This window comes from Strix uralensis, chromosome 6 (genome assembly GCF_047716275.1).
Source record: "Strix uralensis isolate ZFMK-TIS-50842 chromosome 6, bStrUra1, whole genome shotgun sequence".
In the NCBI taxonomy this organism is placed as follows: domain Eukaryota; kingdom Metazoa; phylum Chordata; class Aves; order Strigiformes; family Strigidae; genus Strix; species Strix uralensis.
Genome location: NC_133977.1, coordinates 18,514,609 through 18,532,119, shown reverse-complemented (window position 1 = coordinate 18,532,119; position 17,511 = coordinate 18,514,609). Strand labels below are relative to the sequence as shown.

General features: G+C 42.1%; 1 protein-coding gene across 2 annotated transcripts in view; it reads left to right on the top strand.

Annotated features, from left to right (window-relative positions):
* Positions 1–2,829: 2,829 nt before the first annotated feature.
* Positions 2,830–17,511, top strand: part of ITGA4 (integrin subunit alpha 4) — a 38,723-nt gene continuing 24,041 nt past the window's right edge. For both annotated transcript variants that reach the window (XM_074873054.1, XM_074873055.1), the window contains exons 1-9: positions 2,830–3,078; positions 3,185–3,306; positions 10,347–10,453; positions 10,552–10,681; positions 12,020–12,087; positions 12,789–12,918; positions 15,959–16,044; positions 16,379–16,438; positions 16,531–16,668. In XM_074873054.1, coding sequence (XP_074729155.1) covers positions 2,888–3,078; positions 3,185–3,306; positions 10,347–10,453; positions 10,552–10,681; positions 12,020–12,087; positions 12,789–12,918; positions 15,959–16,044; positions 16,379–16,438; positions 16,531–16,668 — 1,032 coding nt within the window. In that variant the 5' untranslated portion in view covers positions 2,830–2,887. The remainder of the gene's footprint in view (positions 3,079–3,184; positions 3,307–10,346; positions 10,454–10,551; positions 10,682–12,019; positions 12,088–12,788; positions 12,919–15,958; positions 16,045–16,378; positions 16,439–16,530; positions 16,669–17,511) is intronic.

The window sequence follows — 17,511 nt, the reverse complement described above, 5'->3', positions numbered from 1 at the left end:
ACCATTGTCAAGCAGAAGAGCAAGTCACTGTGATATTTTGCTTCTGGTATTAATAAGTCACAGAGGACTGAGAGATGTATTGTCCAGATTGCATCGTGGCAAGATGTTTTCGGAAGAATTTCTTTTTATTATTTCAGGATGACTTTATAAATACATATGTTCCTTGTAAATACAGGTACTTGGCTTCCAGTGTTGGTTCCAACTTTTCTGCAAGTTCTTCTAATTCCTAATAAGACTCAAGTTCTCTATTACACCATTTTGTCAGCTTTGCATTGATTTTGCTCTCTGCTTGGTTCTGCACCTGATCAGTACTAAAAACCTCAAGTATTTCTCAAAATACATATTTCTCACCCTTCAGTAGATTTATGTTCTGCTGATTTCACTGATGTCTGGTGAATCATGACCACATATGCCCTAGAACAACCTAGGAGACTGTAATTTGTCTCTGGGTACCATAAGCAGCTTGCACACATTGCCCCTTGCATATACGACACTCATTGGTAAATTCCAATGCCAAGTATGAGGAACAAGTCATCTAATCAAGGGTTAGGGAGGGGTTTCTCCCAAATGGTTAGAAATACAGCTGCAAAGAGATTGCTTAGACATAGTCACATGGTTCCTGCATGAGCTATTTGCAAAATGATAAGAGGTCTTGAGAGAGCAGAAAGAACAGAGATGTTTAGAACATAAACTTGCAAGGGAAGTCTTGGAACCTGTTCCCTTCTCTGTCATTCAAGGGATAGAGCTTTGTGTCCATTTTTGTGAACAAGAAATGAACCCAGGAATTGTAATGATCTATTGGAGAAAAGCCTGAAAGTACCCCAAAACTGGCTAAGTAGTCAGGGTGGTGATGAAATGTGTTATGATTTCCCACCAACTAAACCACAATTTAGCATTTCAGTTTTGAATCATGCTTGTTTTGCTGCTTTCAGAATGATGGTGAAAATTTCTTGACTGGTAGAAATGCAGATTCACAGCTGCTGTTGATTGTTGTAACTCCTTTGATGTCAGTAGCTGGAAGGAAGATGAATAGCAGCTGAGGAGCTGTTAAACTCCTTTACACTAACCAGTCACTGCTCCACATCAGTGTGATCCAGGGAACCCCTCTGATGGTTCTACAGATGAAGATTTTAAAAAAGATACACTGCTGACTGACTGACAAACTGTCAGATCTTGCAACGTGCTGATCTCATTCCAGGAGCTATACATCTGCATGTGCTTAGGATGACAAGATGTATCGCTCCTCTGTTGCCTCAGTGTCCTGCTCTGGTGGTTGCTCAGCTTTTTGCAGAAGTGTTAAACTTTCCACATTTCCACCAACTGAATGGAAACAAAAGGGGGTTTTAACCCAAGAAGCTTGAAATGCTGTGTTCTGAATTTCCATTAGGGGATAGTACTCTAGTATCTCACAGTAATTTCTAATGTGTATAATATTCGATAGTTGAAGTGATACTGGATTTGTCCTCCAGATACAGTAAGTAAGCTTTGTAACCAAACATTTAATTTGAAGAAGTGCTTATATTCTTGTTCTTCTGGCTCAAAATACTGTTATATATACATTATCTGTATACACGGATTATTATAGCAGCAGGGAAGCCACGATATTCAAGAGACTCCAGGAAGGCAAGGTTTGTAGGTAGAAGTAACAGCCTTGATTTCAGTATACACACAGTTGAGCTAAAGCAAGTCAGTGACTTCTGAAAACACACACAGTAAAGCTCCTCGCTAAGATCAAGGGAGCCTTTTCAAGGCCTGCTAAATATCAGATCTCTTGCATGATGCTCAGGTTTTTCTTTGTTCCCATGCTGTCTGGAGGAATGGCTGGTAATTTTGTCAGTGACTGAAGAACTGAACAGGAATGTGAAAAAGTTACTCTAAAATGTAAAAAAAGGGATGGGGGGATTGTTCTTATTCCATCTCATGCAGCAGCGAGCAGTCTTACACAGCGTGGGTAGGCCAGACTCAGGACTCTCTGGTGCTAGGGCACTGGTTCCAGGACTCAAATACCCTCCCAAGCAGGGGGGCGAGAAGGACCTCCTGAGCGCAATGGCAGTGTGGGATGGCTTACAGCACAGGGGTACTGGGATTTTTTAGGTGGGATGGCTTACAGCACAGGGGTACTGGGATTTTTTTCTAAATCTAAAAGGAAAACGCAAGCCTCGAACCGTTTCCCTCCCAGAAGGGGAGCGCTGGAGCTCCCCGGCTGGTGCCCAGGGGAGACGGGCTCCGGGAGGAGGAAACTGAACTAAGTGGACCCGGGCGCTTCAAGGACAGCTGGGGTGGAGGGAGTCGGCGTGGAGTCTTTGGGAAAAGGCTGCTGGCTCTCCCTTCGCCCTCTGCTACAAACCCCTCGCCACCTCCCTCAGGCCGCCCGCCGGCTCGGCACACAGGCAGCGCACCCACGCCGCCCTCCGGGCAGGTGTACCGGGGAAGGGGGGGCCGACCCCCTCGCTGTCCCGGCGGGGGGTGGGGATGGCCGCGTCCTACAGGGCCGAGCCGTGCCCTGCCCTGCCCGGGAATATGGGGTCCCGGGGGCCGTGCCCCCCTTCCGCTGCACCCCCATGGGCGCGGACGGGGCGGGGAGAAACCCGACCCCCGCCGCCCGGGAGGGGAGAGGGGCTGCCGCTGCGCGGGAGGAGGCGGCGCGGCCGAGCGAGTCCCCCATCCGGAGGGGACACCCCCAGCCCGGGCTGCGGGGAGGCCGCCCGGCCCGGCCCGGCCCGCCGGTAGCAGAGGCTGCGCAGGGCGCGGGCCGCCGCCGTCCCGTCCCGTCCCGGAGCAGGGCGGGGTGGGTGGGGGCGCGGTGCTGCCCTCTCGCCGGGCGGGGGAGCGGAGCGAGGCGGGAAGCCGGCGCCGGGCGCCCGTCTGCCTCCGGCCGGCCGGAGCCATGCGGAGCTGCGGGAGGGCTAGGGGCGCTGCGGGCTGGGCCGCCCCGCTGCTCCTGCTGCTGCTGTGGCAGTGCCTGCTGACGGCGCGGCCCTACAACCTGGACACTCAGCACCCGCTGATCTTCCGGGGGGGCAACGGGACCCTCTTCGGGTACTCGGTTCTCCTGCACGGCCACGGCGAGGAGAGATGGTGAGTACCCCCGGCCGGGCCGCCCCTGCGGGCGCCCGTTCCGCCCGTCGCGCTTCTCCCGGCTCCGCCGGCCGCGGCCCCTCACGCTGCCGTCTCTGCCCCGCAGGCTCGTGGCGGGCGCCCCCCGGGCCAGCTGGCCCGCCAACAGCTCGGTGGCCAACCCCGGGGCCATTTTCCGGTGCCGAATCGGGAGGAACCCCCGCGGGCGGTGCGAGCAGCTCCAGCTGGGTGAGTCGGCGGCGGGGGGCGGGCGGGGAGAGCCCGGCGCTGGGCCGCCGAGGGGCGGCGGTGGGGCCCGGGCGGCGGCGGGGTGTCGGGTGTCCCCCCTCCCGGCGCCGGGACGGTCCGTGCCCGCCTGCCGTGATCGCACCGCGGCTCCTCTGCCGACGCCTTCAAGGCGACGGGCTGCGGGCGGTTTCTCCCGGGTCCTTTCCAGATCAGAGTGGCGTTTACCTCGCACTAACCGGCGAGATCAGGGCTACTGCCGAAGGGCAGCAGCGGTGCCACTTTTTTTTTTTTTTTTTTTTTTTTTTTATGCAGACAGAAAGAAATGCACCAAAACTTCATTTAGAGAAGTCGCGTGTGACAGCTCCCGTTCCCACAGTTTTCGTTCGCACCCTTCAGCACCCGGTTCAAAAGCCTCCTGAGAGTTTCGGTCTGTCTATCGTACATCTCAGCAGAAAGCTAGGCCGGCTTTCAGAGCAGGGGGTGAATGAAATTAGCTCAGAGATGGGGGGTGGAAGTATGTGCCTGAAATGTCTTTTTTCCTGCAAAGCCTTCCCTTCGTAGAAGCCACCCTAAAGTAACTCTGAACCACAGTCGTCTTGCAGATGGGGCCTCCCTGCTTGCAGATTTGTTGAAAAATTGAGTTTCAGAGGAACAAAACTATTTTTGACGGAATCGATTTTTACAGCTCCGGCGTTTAACCTAACTCCTCCCTACCTCCCCAGTCCCCATGCTTGGGAGATGCAACTGGATGCACTAACCCAATTTCCAAGTGTTTGATACTTGTTAAAAAGGAGAACACTTTGCAGTGGATTACCGTGAATACGTGTGAATTGCTTTGGGCTCTATTCTTGTCCCCCTTGCATACAGTGCCCCTCATTCTATTCCTAGGCTATGCATAGAAAGCTTCCTGAACTTTCTGTCCTGCTGTGACCAAGACCATCCGATCCGTTAAAACTATGAACTTGCCGCCCAGTAAGGATAAGAAGCGCGGGAAAGGGTTTTGAAAATATTTGAAACCAATGAGAGCGATAGCACACCATAAACCGATGGGCTTTCAGGGCAGAATGCAGCATTCTGTGACAAAAATGTTAAAACAGTTATTTCTCTACACATCTGTGCATAGCGCCTAGAACTGATGGGTTCTATCCATTTTTTTTCCTACGGATAGAAATAAGAACTATTTTTTGTAACGAAGCTATGAAAACCTAAGATACTTCAGCGGTACTTTACTTGTAGCCACATAAGGAAAAGGCAAGCAGTTGCTTGTAGAAAGAACTGCAATTAAACTTCCAGCCCAAGTAGTTCTTTTTTTTTTTTTTTTTTGAGTAATTTCATTCCAATATTAAACCTATTGAACAATTATATTCAACAAAGAGCTTTTTTTCTCCAACTGCTTGTTTGTAAGATGAGGCTTGCAAAAGTCAAAGAAGTCAACTACAGTGGTGATGAAATAGCATATGCTAAGAGGCAATAAACCCCTACTCCTGGATTGGAGGTAAAAAGTCCTTCACTGCATGGGGGAAGGAAAGGAGGGACAGGTAGAAAGTTTCAGGTTCTTTGAAAACTACAAACATCTGCGATACTTCTTGACTGACTCATTTAGCTAGCGGAGAAGCAAAAGCTCTGACGAAGGAACCTGATGGGCTTTTCCTCAGTAGCTTAGGGGATTCTAAACAGAATGATGCAATAGATGAATGAAAGTGTTTATGTGGTTCCAAAGGCTTAATTTAACACAGCTTCTATTCCTGTCTTTAGAAGCCACAGGTTACACAGTGAGGTTTACTGTCCTGTCCTGCACTTTTAAAACCAGTGATGCCACAAGAGATTTTAGCAAAATGTTTCCCTTAGTGCTAGATGACATCTTTACATCACTAAGGTACATCTACGGTATTTCTGAAGTTAGATACTGAGAAGTGCTCTATTGTAAAACAGGTCAGTGAGGTCAATGAAGAAGGCAAAGGCAGTTGTGGTGCATGGGATGTAAATGAAGTAGGATAGTATCTGAGGTTTGTTAAGCCTCTGCCATCCTGCTGAGCAGTCACAGAAATACACAAGGGAACTTGACATTGCAAAGTTGAACTTAATTATCTCTTGTCTAACTCATTCAGGCTGTCAGCAACTTTTGGACTGAATGGTTTTATCAACACTGTGTCTTTCAGTCAGTGACCTCCTCATTCTTCTGCTTGGATTCTTGCCAGTGATGAGTTTGGGTTCTGGTCTCATGGAATAGGGTAATTTCCTCTGAAAAATATGCACGGATATATTGTATTGCTGGGACAGGCAAATTGAGAAAAAGCTATTTCTATGTTTCTCTTAAATACTTTTAGTAAAAGACTCTTTGGTGTAGTAAGTTTCTAGTTATGAATCATAGAAATGTAGAAGTGACAACAGGCAATAGAAGTGAGTTTTTCAAATGTTGGGCCTCTAATAAATGGATATGAATTACTTAGAAAGATAAATATGTTAAAACACTTAGTTGCTATTTTTCACGAAAGTAGCCTTGAACCTGGCATAACTAATGAAAGATTCATGCACAGTTAGGAAGCCTCTGATCACACAAAACTGCTGTTGTATTTTTTATGTCACACGTTCCTATCTGCTTCCTCAGTAGAGGAAGAGTTGCTGGGAGTAGTCGTGTGCTGCAGGCATCCCAGCGTCTGGAAATAACTCATCCAGGCATGCTTTAGAGAATTTTAATGTTGTTCAGGGTATTGCAGGGACCTGGGCTGGTTTAAGAGCCAAGAGAAGCCATGAGATACACTAGAAAATCTTTGTCTTCCCAGCTCCTCACTGGCACTCTTAAATCTCTCTCTGATTGCTGAATACAGGACTAATGTTTTGAGAGTTTCTTTTCTAGTTCTAGTACTTCTGCCAATGGTGTCAAATATTCTAGAGTGCTGATTTATTTCTATTTGGAGTAATTTTAAACAATGGCTTATGTTAGTTGCCAAGGCTTGTAATCAAGCTCTAGGCACAAATACAAAATAGAATGCTTCAGGTTTGTTATTTGGAGCACTAAGTGCCCGTCTTCTACCAGTGTTCTAGTTTTTTGAATTTCAAAACCTTGCCCACGTGAGTTTGGGGTACATAGATTATTGCAAAGGAACTTGCACGAAGTTCTTTAGATGTTTTGACCTATTACATTTTGGACTTGCAAAACATTACAGAAATTTTTCAACAAAATTGCTCCCAGATTTGAAACAGAGTGATTCACTGGCTAAAAATACAGGATGCAATTTACAAAATTTGCCATCCAGTCTTAAAAAAATAAATAAATAATTAACTATGGATGTACACAGTAAATTCAGTGCATGTTGTTTAACAGAAGTCCAAAAACCTCTGCCCTCTGTTTCAGCTTTCCACCCTTCAAGTCCCTGCTACAGTTAACCTATGAACAAATTGCCCTCTAGCTCCCCCAGCTGAATCATTACAGTGGAAAAGTGAACAGTTAATGGTTTTCCCCAAAAATCTGACCTGTGTTTGTTCAACTTTGATTTCAGTAAGTTTTGCCTGCGGTAGTTCAGCTTTTTGATCTCACTTGCATTACTCATACCCTGCCTGTGATCTCCTTTGAAATAGCCATACTATTCCAAGGAAGACAGGACCTTTCTGGACCTAGGTCTCTTACAGAGTTATGGAAACAGCCGGCACTTAACTAAGATGTTTTGGGTAGAAGTGGTTTGCAGGACATAAGAGGGATAAGACCTATCAAATTGTGAAAAGAGAAAAGATTGCCCTGGATGAAAAAAAAAAAAAAAAAAGAGTCTGATAAGGCCCTGACATCTAGGAGTAGGATATCAGAAAGGTTGTCGTCTTTGCAGTAGACTTCATAGTTTTAAGCAATTAGCAATAGGACCAGAGGCGTTCTGGGATAAGAAGGATTGTGGCAGGCTGCTGGGCATGGAAAGCACTGGAGCCAAGTTACATAAAACTGGTTTCTCAGATGACATTGCAAACATCTGTATTAGAGTCCTTGAGGCCAAAGCTAGAAGTGGCTTTATAAGTTGTGACCTTATTTATATGCGATTGTGCTGTTTCTATGGATGCATGCAGCGGGGATTATAGCAGAAGTGTATCTTCCAGCTGTGTAATGTACACAGACTGGGCAATTACTTATCTCTCAGTGACTTCATGACAGCGTGTGCTCCTTTTCCCTGAGGCAACCAAGCTGCCATGTACTCTTGAGCTTATGCAGTGCTGCTCTGTTGCTAATGCAGAATATAGCATTTTTTCTTCTCATTTGATAAAGCTCTTACAATGTCATACCCTGAGCAGGGGCTCATTGGTGTCTGGGATGTCAAGTTCACCCCTCTCTTGCCTACAAAGGCCTGTGATTTTTGAGGTGGTTGAATACTTACCAGTCAATGAAGAGAGAAGACATAAGACATAAGGTCAGCAGAGGGCCAAAGAGAACCTGAATCAAGAACATGTGCTAGAGCCAAGGAAAAGGGGAATACAATCCACCAAATGTGAAGGAACCATGGTGCTTTTTCTGGTTATGAACCTCTGAAATAGTCACAGGAATGAAGCACTGAGATTAGCGAAACTTTCTCTTATGTCATCATTATCTGGTCTTGTTTGATTTACCAATAGAAAGTCTCAGAGCCTCTTGAGATCTAAATTTATGACATTGATCTTCTCCCATTCTTCCATTTCCTGCAAATCTGCATACACTATAAAGCAAGTCCCAGGTAAGTCATTGTCATAAGAGGATGGAAAGCATTGCTAGAAGGGAGTTACCAGAAGTGCCTTTTGTGATTTAAGGGAGGATTAATTCTTACACATGGGAGTGTAATGGAATTTTGTTTTCTGAGGAGATTTCAATCAGATTAACGTGCTCTATAATTCATGCAAACCATGGAAATGTCTCCCTTAGGAAGTGAGGAGTACTACGTGACAACTCCAAAATTAAATTTCAAAACTAAATTCCAGACTTGTGTCTGAAAATGGTATATATTCAATATGTGGAAGTTCATGTCACTGACATTAGCCAAGTAGGAGAATTCGGAAGCTTACCATTTAAACCTCAGTAACTGACCCTGCAGAAAAATCAACTTCTTTTTAGTAGATTTTTAAAGTAATGCATTTTACTTCATTCTTGTCTTGTAGTAGGAGCTCACATGTATCTAATTATGATTCCTCAGGTGACCTACAGGAATTATTAAATTACAGTAACATAAAATCTCTTGGCCCAAAGACAATTGAATGTGATTTTATTGTGTGTGCTGAGGTTGGTTCCTGTTTACTTGGATTTTGCATACTATTTGCCTGATGTCTTTGGGAAAGGCACATAGGGGAGGAACTGGTAAAGAAGAGATGGAGGAGAGTCAGATGCTGTGACTGTTGACCATGTGAAGGGTGTTATTTTTGAAAGAAGGTAGAGTACAGTTGTACTGTGAGCAGGATGTGGTGTTCCCTCTGCAGTATGGCAAGGGGTTCCAGACTGCACTCTGGTCTCTCCATCGGAGCAGGGAGAATGATGTTTGGAAAAAGAAGTGGAGAGATAGTACAGAAGTAGAAGAAATCGAGGCTCCAGCAGTTTCTTCAGACAAATGTCATTTGCTAGGCCTGTCACAAAACAGTAGGGAACAAGCTCTGAAATAAAGATGGTTGTTGGGTTTTATTCCTACAAATGCTTCTCCTGACCTTTTCTTACCACGTGATAAAGAATTGTCTCGATTCCCTTAATTTGGTATTTTCTCTCAAAAAGTCCATGACATTCTAGGTATAAAATAATTGAAGTCAGTGTTGGTTGTGAGAATGTATGTAGCAAAGCCTGCAGTCATTCATCTTTCTCCTGGCTACTGAATAGACTAGGTGTATCCCTTTATTCCTTATGGAAACTTATGATTAAGTTTCCATACTTAATCAATATTGTGCAGTTGTATGTCCTGTAAAAGGAATTCAACAAGTCCACTAAATTAGGAGTGTATTTACTTAAACTGTCTAATGCATTGGACAGTAATAAATTTCAGCTCTGGTGTGAGCACAGTTTGGAGCGGGGGTTGATTTATGGCATTTTTCCTGTTGGACAATGTCCCTGTCAGCACTGGCACTCTGTGACCCAAATTGGCACCCTATTCTGTGAAACTAAACCCCTTAAACCTCAAAAGTTTTGGGTTCACCAGTAACCATGTTGAATCTGGGAAAGTCTTAAAAATTGTGCAAAAGAGCTTGTTCAAATGATGTGACGTGTTTCCTTACTTTATAAGAAGTATTTTCATAAACTGTGTGATGCTGATGCATATAAAATACTGGTTCAATAATTTGGTTAATGCTTATTCATACAAACATCTTACAAATTAAAAGCTTGCTTTATGTAACTTAGAATACTTTAAAATGTGTAGCTTCTCCTTACTGTGGGTACCACTACTGCTTTCTAGAAGGAAGGAAATATTTGCTATCTTGGCAACACTGTAGCCTTTTGGGGGGGTTAGAATAAATTTCACTATGTTCTCTAAGGTTTTACAAATTAACTCTCCTTAAGAACAAAAACAAAGAGCTAGTGCTGAATAAATGCAACAGTGCAAGGAGTACACAGGCCATGCATACATAGTGATCTGACATCCCCAGTAGAGACTGCAGTTATGTACCCTTTATTTGACAGCCATTTGCAGCAGAGACCATTTTAAGGTCTGCTACCAATAGATATGTAGTTGGAGAGATGTTTGCTAGAGTTTAGGTAGCACTCATGGGTATTACTTGTGTTTCTTATGAACTTTTAGGCTGAAGAACACTTGCAAAGACAGCCCTTCATCAGATTGACTGTAATGTCACTTTTTATCTTAATTTCAATAACGATGGCAAAGCCAGTCCTCACTGCCAACCTATCATGTTCAGAACCAATATGCCCCCTTTGGCCACATGCAGTTGTACTTTTGTTGAAGCAGAAAGTGAAGAGACTACACGACCTGTGTAAGACAGAGACAGAGGTCAGATCCACCAAACCTGAGTTACTGTGGTCTCCCTGTAGAGTTCTTGGGGGTTCCTGTTACCCACCATGTGGCCCTTCAGCTTGTCCCCCTGTCTTTGTGTCCTAGGCAACCCCAGTGGAGAGCGCTGTGGGAAGACTTGTTTGGAAGAGCGTGATAATCAGTGGCTGGGTGTCAGCTTATCAAGGCAGCCAAAAGAAAATGGATCTATCGTTGTATGTATTAACCGCTGGAGCTGCGTGTCTGTCTGTCAGATTGCCTTCACCTTTCTTACGCTTCTGTGTCAAATACCATGTTTGGTTTTTATCCATAGGCTTGTGGACATAGATGGAAAAATATCTTTTATGTAAAAAACGAACACAAGCTCCCATATGGTATTTGTTTTGCCGTCTCTTCTGATTTTCGAACTGAACTGAGCAGAAGAATATGCCCATGCTATATAGGTAAGCAGAATGCTTGGGCCCTTTGTAGGAAAGGGTGAGGTGCATAATTGCGTGGTGCAGAGTTTGTGAAGAGCCTGTGTTGCTTTGAGCAGGCTTTCTGCAGCCAAAGGTTTGAAGATAGAGTGCTGATGATATGAGCGCAACTCATGATGTAAATTTGTTAGCAAGATGTTTATCACTACAAAGAAAAGCCTCTCTCAACAGGCAAAAAAAAAATAGTTTAAAAAGGGCATCAGAATACTTGCTTCTTGGACTAGATCACTGAAGGATGTGTGCTTCTCAAAAATAGACTAGTAGAGGACATCCTTCCTTCCTTTACTGTGTCATTTACTTGCTCTGCTCAGGAGAGTGCCTCACACCAGAGCAGCAGTAATACCTGCAAGTGATTGTTGCCATCTGCTCCTTACCCTTTAATACAAATCTGGTGAATCCTCGACACAGCGTGTTCCTTACTTGCCTCCTGCCAAGGCCGTTGCTGTAGCACGAGACCTTCAGTGGTCTTTCCTCAGAGGACTTCAGGAGCAGAATAAGAGTCAAGACCTGAAGCTATCAAACTAGTCCATCCCTGCCTTCCCTTTCATACCTACCTCCCATCCAGGAGAACAAACTCATGACCCTGCCCCTTGCCAATGCAAGGAAGAGCTGACAATCTGGCCTTTCTGTGCAGACTGATAGAGTAATGCCATCAAACATCCTGGTGCTGGCTTTGGAGACTCTTCCGAGCATTGGTGAAATCATGCTTTTGTCTTCGGAGACTTTTTAAGTGAACAAATCTATGGATGAGATGAAGGGAAACCTGATGGGAGGCAGCTAGCAAAGAAAAGCAGGAAAACAGAGCTGGGAGAGTTGGATGTAAAGACAGCTGCTAAGGATGATAGATACCAATACATCTAAGAAAGCGGTAACAAAAGCCCTTCAAAGCACTAGTGGAGTATCAGGGCAACTCCTATCAAGATATGTAAACCTGTTAATCAGATTATGCCTCAGTTATACTGAGCGAAAGAGAAGAGTCAAGCTTACCTAGCTGTACTGCTCAAAGAATTTGTGCTATTTCATTCATGGAACAATTTAAAAAGGAAAGTATGGCCTTTAAAGTCACAAGATTTCAAAGGCAGCTCTGATCAAGTGATACATAGTGCTTTGAGTTTGTTACAATACTATATTGAAGCTAAAGGCTATATAGTGGAACTAGTGTTTTTAGTTTTATTAACACAATTGAAAACCAACATTGGTTTGGTTTGTTTTTTTTAACTTGACCCAATTTCTGTTGAAAACCTGGTAACAAATCCTGAAACTGCATGCTTCTTACCCTTTTTAATATTTCTTGCCCATTTCCAGATCATGTGCGAAAGTTTGGAGAAAATCATGGGTCATGCCAGGCTGGAATGTCTAGTTTTTACATTGAGGTGTGTATTAAATAAACCAGACTTCTCTCTCTATATATATATATATACTTCCTTATATGTATACATGCGTAATGGTGTGTATGTAAATGCAAACATTAACAGTGTCTTTTATTGTGGGAGAGAAACCCCAGACTTTTCTCATTTCTTTTTAAATTAATCTTGATAAGACTTGCATGATAATTCCCAACTAATACGTTTACTTTTTATTCCCAACAATACTTTTACACCTTACTAAATCCAAAGTTACTTTTTGTCTGGAAAAAGAGCATGAATATAACAGAGCATGAAGCTTTATTATTCTCTTCAAAGTAATCTGTTTGGTGTAACGTTAACACTAGTAATTCTTACCTTCTTGCTTTACAGAGTAATAGTCTGTATTATTTAATCTCCATTTCACCTGAAGGTTGTGATTTCTAAAAAAACTTCTGAGAAGAGAATATCCTGTTTGTCGTTCTCAAGTTGTTCACAGCTGAAAGTTTTTATTAACTCTATTTTCAGAAAGTCTGAAAACTGTTGTGTGTGTAGCGTGTACTGTGGTAATCCCCCAGTACTGAGCCAGATGCTTCTCTAGTAGCACTTCATTGAATTCACAGGAGATCTAAAGAAAAGCATTTGACTTGTTTTGCTTATTTTCATGAATATCATATATCGTACTCATATCATCATATGAATAACATGGCTTTGTTTTATTTTTCTTTTAGGACTTAATTATAATGGGAGCACCTGGATCATTTTATTGGACTGGTTCTGTTTTTGTATACAATACAACTGCAAATACAATCCATGCTTATACAGATTCAAATAACCAAGTGAAGTTTGGCAGTTATCTAGGTACTTAAAAATATTTAATACTTTACAAAAATATAAGCCAAAGAATTAGCTAAATAGGTGATCGAGTGCACAGAGTTTATCAGTGCTTTCTTTATTAATCCCAGAGGCCACAGTTCTAAAGATGTGCTCTGATTTTGTTTAAATATTATTTAAGACCTTCCTCTCTGTTCTTTTTACATGGAAACTTCTCAAACATTGGATTTCTGTTTTTAGCATCTCTCCACTGAGTTTCTATCATTTCTTGATTTAGAAGGTAGAGATATGCTTCTGATTAACAGTGGTCTGCACTTCACTGTCAAGTCTGAAATGCTGCCAAGGGCTTTCATAGCAAAAGACATAATGATTTCACATATAACAGAAATATGAAAAGTTTGTTACAGCACAAGCTGCAAGGAAACAAGTCTTAATTGCATTGTCAATAAGGGGAAGTATGGTATGATTTAAGAGACAAACTTGTGTCCAATGATGATGATTTTTTTTTTTTTATTCCAACCATATCTTGGTCTGGATACATGAGAAGGCAAACCTTATCTACAAATGTCTGCAAAGAAAGCCATGAAGCTCCTACTCATGTACTTATATCCAAGTAATGAGGTGAACTTAGTGCTAGAATTTGTAGGGGTTTATGCCAGGAACTATCAGCAGCTTCAGTTTTCTCACTACATGTAAGAAAACCTCGTCTGTCCTTCCTGAACTCCTGAGCAAGAATATTTTTGCCTGTAACCACTGTTTTTTGCATTTTCCCATTCATAAGTCTGGTTCACATGAATAAACATTTCCTGTTTCTGATTTCACTCTTTTGACGATAGGAAGCAGGCATACATCATGAAATAACTATTACCAAATACAGAGTGGCCAACACATCAGAATTCAGTACTGAGCCTTGCTTGGGCTCTGCAGGAAAGTCAAGCAAAAGAGATGCTGGATGGTAAATGTGATCAGATACCCATATCACTATGGTTAACCAGTAACATTTCTAACCTTTCATATGACGAATGAAAAACTGCAGAGCGAATGCTTGCTCTAGCTTTTCAGTAGCAATCAACAGAAAAATTATTGCACTTGTCTGGGGCAAAAAGCTCATTCCAGATTTCTGCTTCTATAAGCATAAGAGTGAGAATTTCTGTAACGAATGAGTCAAATCATTGATAGCCAAAAGCCAGATACAGGCAAATGAGTGAAAGCTTGCATAAGGACTGTGCTGGGAAGCGTGCAGGAAAGGCCTCCCTGCATATATGTGGTCTCTCCTAGTTCCCTTGGCCATCCAGGACCTCAGATCAGCTGGAGTTTGCTTCACAAATACTTCTCCAGTGACCTGATGCAACTGAAACAGCCAGCACACTGGCTTGGCAGAGCCATGTGTCTTCTAAACTTGCCCTTTCTACAGGAAAGTGAAGAAAGGGGCCATGAGCGCGTCTGCGTGTCTCTACAGTAGCAACTGTGATAAACCTTAAAATTGGCATTGTTACTACTTAAACCTCCACTTTGTTCTCTCATAATAATACATAGTGTAGTTGAAAGAATGTAAAGGTACCTTCCTTCCCTTACTTCAGCTTCTGTTCTGTCCCATCTTTGGCCTTATAATAAGGCCAAAATCTGTTTAGGGTTAATTCTGTTACCAAAGATTTTTATTTTTTTTTTTAAGTCTGGGTTTGCTTCTCCATTAAATAATGAACAAAAATATCTTTACTGAGTGGTGGAAGTATATTGTGGCCATGGTGTAATTCAAGCACGTGACTAGATGTTACTTACACTATCTTTCTGGCAGCGACTGAGAAGTTGGCTTCTTTGTTTACATTTTTCATTAAGCTGTCAAAGAGTATTAATTAACAAATTAATTTTAACATTTTAATACCACAATAAAAATGAGGACTATCTGATCACTGTACTACTTTTTGGTGTGTTTGGCTTTTTGGGGTTTTTTGGGTTTTTTTTTGAAAAAGTTCATTAGAATTACCAATGTTTATACTTCAGCAAAATGAAAATAACTAGAAAATAAAGGTCAGAGGAGGTAAATGAAGGTTCATCCGCTTAAGCTTAATTTTTTGTTGAATAAGTAAAAACTAGGTGTTGACCTTTAAATGATAAATTGCCTTGTTCACCTCTTAGCTTAAAATAAAAGAAAAAGCTGGCTTAATAAGAATTTGAATTCTAGACAGTTATCTTCATAGATGAAAGATTTAAGGCTTCTTCTCATCTGATCCAAGATGATTTTTCCATTTTCTCTGCATGCTGTGAAAATCAACAGTCATTCAGTAAATGCAAGAGTAGCAGAATATGTTAACTGTCTTTCGTGTTTCAGCTTAGCTATAATGTATTCTGGAAAGAGTACGGATGACTTGTGTAGCTACAGATTAAGGCATTAGCTTTCAGTTTGCAATTCTGTGGCTGGATGTCTACACCAAAATATGGTCCTGTTTGTTAAGAGCTGTCTCCACATATAGCAATGCTTTGTTATGTATATGCATTTACAAAAGCTGATGCAGTGTTCTCTTATTACATAATCAAGCTTTTGCTCCGGTTTGTTCCTGACATTTTCATACACGTATATCTACAGTGCTCTCTGTGTGCGTATATATATGTGCACATGTGCATAAGTAGCACTGCATTTCATTTTTCTACAGTCTAGTTGCAACAATAGTGAAAGAGTAACAATTGAATCGAGTGTTTCCATATTGCACTGTATGGACTTTTGATCATTTTTATTTGTATTACAATATGGACTCACTGAACAATTACAGAGTATGCTTTAACAGGAGGTGTTTGCCATTTATTTTATTGGCTTTTAAAGTATGGCAGATAATTGCATTCCTGGGAAGAAATGAGTGTTTCTGATACTTGTTTCTGCTTGCTGGAACTACTGTTTGTATTGACCTTTTGCTTATATATCAAAAACTTTTGTTTCCATTGCTAACTTACGTGAGGTCTGAATGTCAGACTCTCAATAATTTGTGGTGTTGACAGCTTTTATACGTCATGATCCCATTTTTTTTCTTTGTATAGTATTTCCGGTATTGAATAGTGCATTGCTAATTTACAGGATACTCTGTTGGAGCTGGACATTTTCTGACGTCAGCCAGTACAGAAGTAATTGGAGGGGCTCCCCAACAGGAGCAGACTGGTAAAGTAAGAGATTGTCTATACTACTGGTCTGAAGAATATACCCCCACATACCTACCTGCGATTTTCCAATTTAGATTAACGTATTAAAGACAAGTATCAGATAGATATGATTTCTCACGGGGAGAAAAGTCAAAGAAGGAATGAGGGAAGGTAATCTTAGATAATATTGCTGTGAACTGTGGTGTTAAAAAAGGTATGGATAGGAAATAGGAAATAGCTGTTCCTTGTGGTGTCATGTGTTGCTTTGCTGATTCTCTAGCACATGCTGTAGAGAAAGCACAGTGAAGTATTTCAGATTACAGTTTGCTGAACTCCACTTATTTTCTTGTCATTTTAGGCATACATTTTTAGCATTGAGAAGCAACTAAATATTCTATTTGAACTAAGGGGTAAAAAGGTAAGTCTTTCACATAACTTTTCTGCACCTTAGAACTTCTAGAACGTCTTCCTCAAAATTCAAAAATAATGTGATTTCTTGTTTGCACACAGCTTGGTTCTTACTTTGGAGCTGCAGTTTGCGCTGTGGACCTGAATTCAGATGGCCTCTCAGACTTGCTAGTTGGTGCTCCAATGCAAAGTACCATCAGAGAAGAAGGGAGAGTTTATGTCTATATCAATTCAGGTTCTGTAAGTATTTTCTCTTAACACATGGTAACGCAGTTGTTCTAGTATAACAAGCTAAGAAGAAGCGATGCCTTCTCTCATCATACAGTATTTCAGGATATAGGAAAAACAACTCTAGAACTGTGAGGACAATCATAGTGGGAATGTGTAGCACACCTGCCGAGACTAGCTGTATGAAGTGTAACACACTGGTATTTACACTAGTGTTAGAACTGAGGACAGACTGGTTTTATTTCTTCAGATGGTGACAGTCTGCCACTGCAGCCTCTTTACAAGCTCTCCTCCATTGCCATGCTTGCCACCGAGCTGGCATGTGAAGAGCAACTTATTTAGCACTCAGAAACAAACAAGGAATGAAAAATTTGCGTGGTTGGTGGTACCAGTCAGGAAAGAGACAGTCCTCAGTTTGACAAATAAAGTAACTGGACAGATCATGCTTTACAATTAGCTTCCTTTTATTCGTTTTAAGGATCAGAAGTGAAGGTATAATCACTATTTTTTGTGGCTTTTGAATTTGTCTGGCTTTGTAAATTTTGTCTTCGTGTTTTATTTCCCTTCCTTTCTCTCCACACTAATATATAATTCTCTTATGCTTGCAGTTAACATTTTTTTAACAGGTTTTCTTCACAGAGAGCTAAGTCATTCCAGGATACATACAACTAACTACGGCACACACAAAGCTCTGAAGCAGCTACTGTTTAATACTTTTCAGCAAACACAGTTTTCTCAGAGCAGTAGGCCCCTGTATTCTGACAGAAGCTTGCTGTTGTTTACAGGTCTTTGCTGTGGGAACACATTGCTGTTCTGTTTCTTAAAGAACAACTTTCTTACTCTTTATTATTCTTA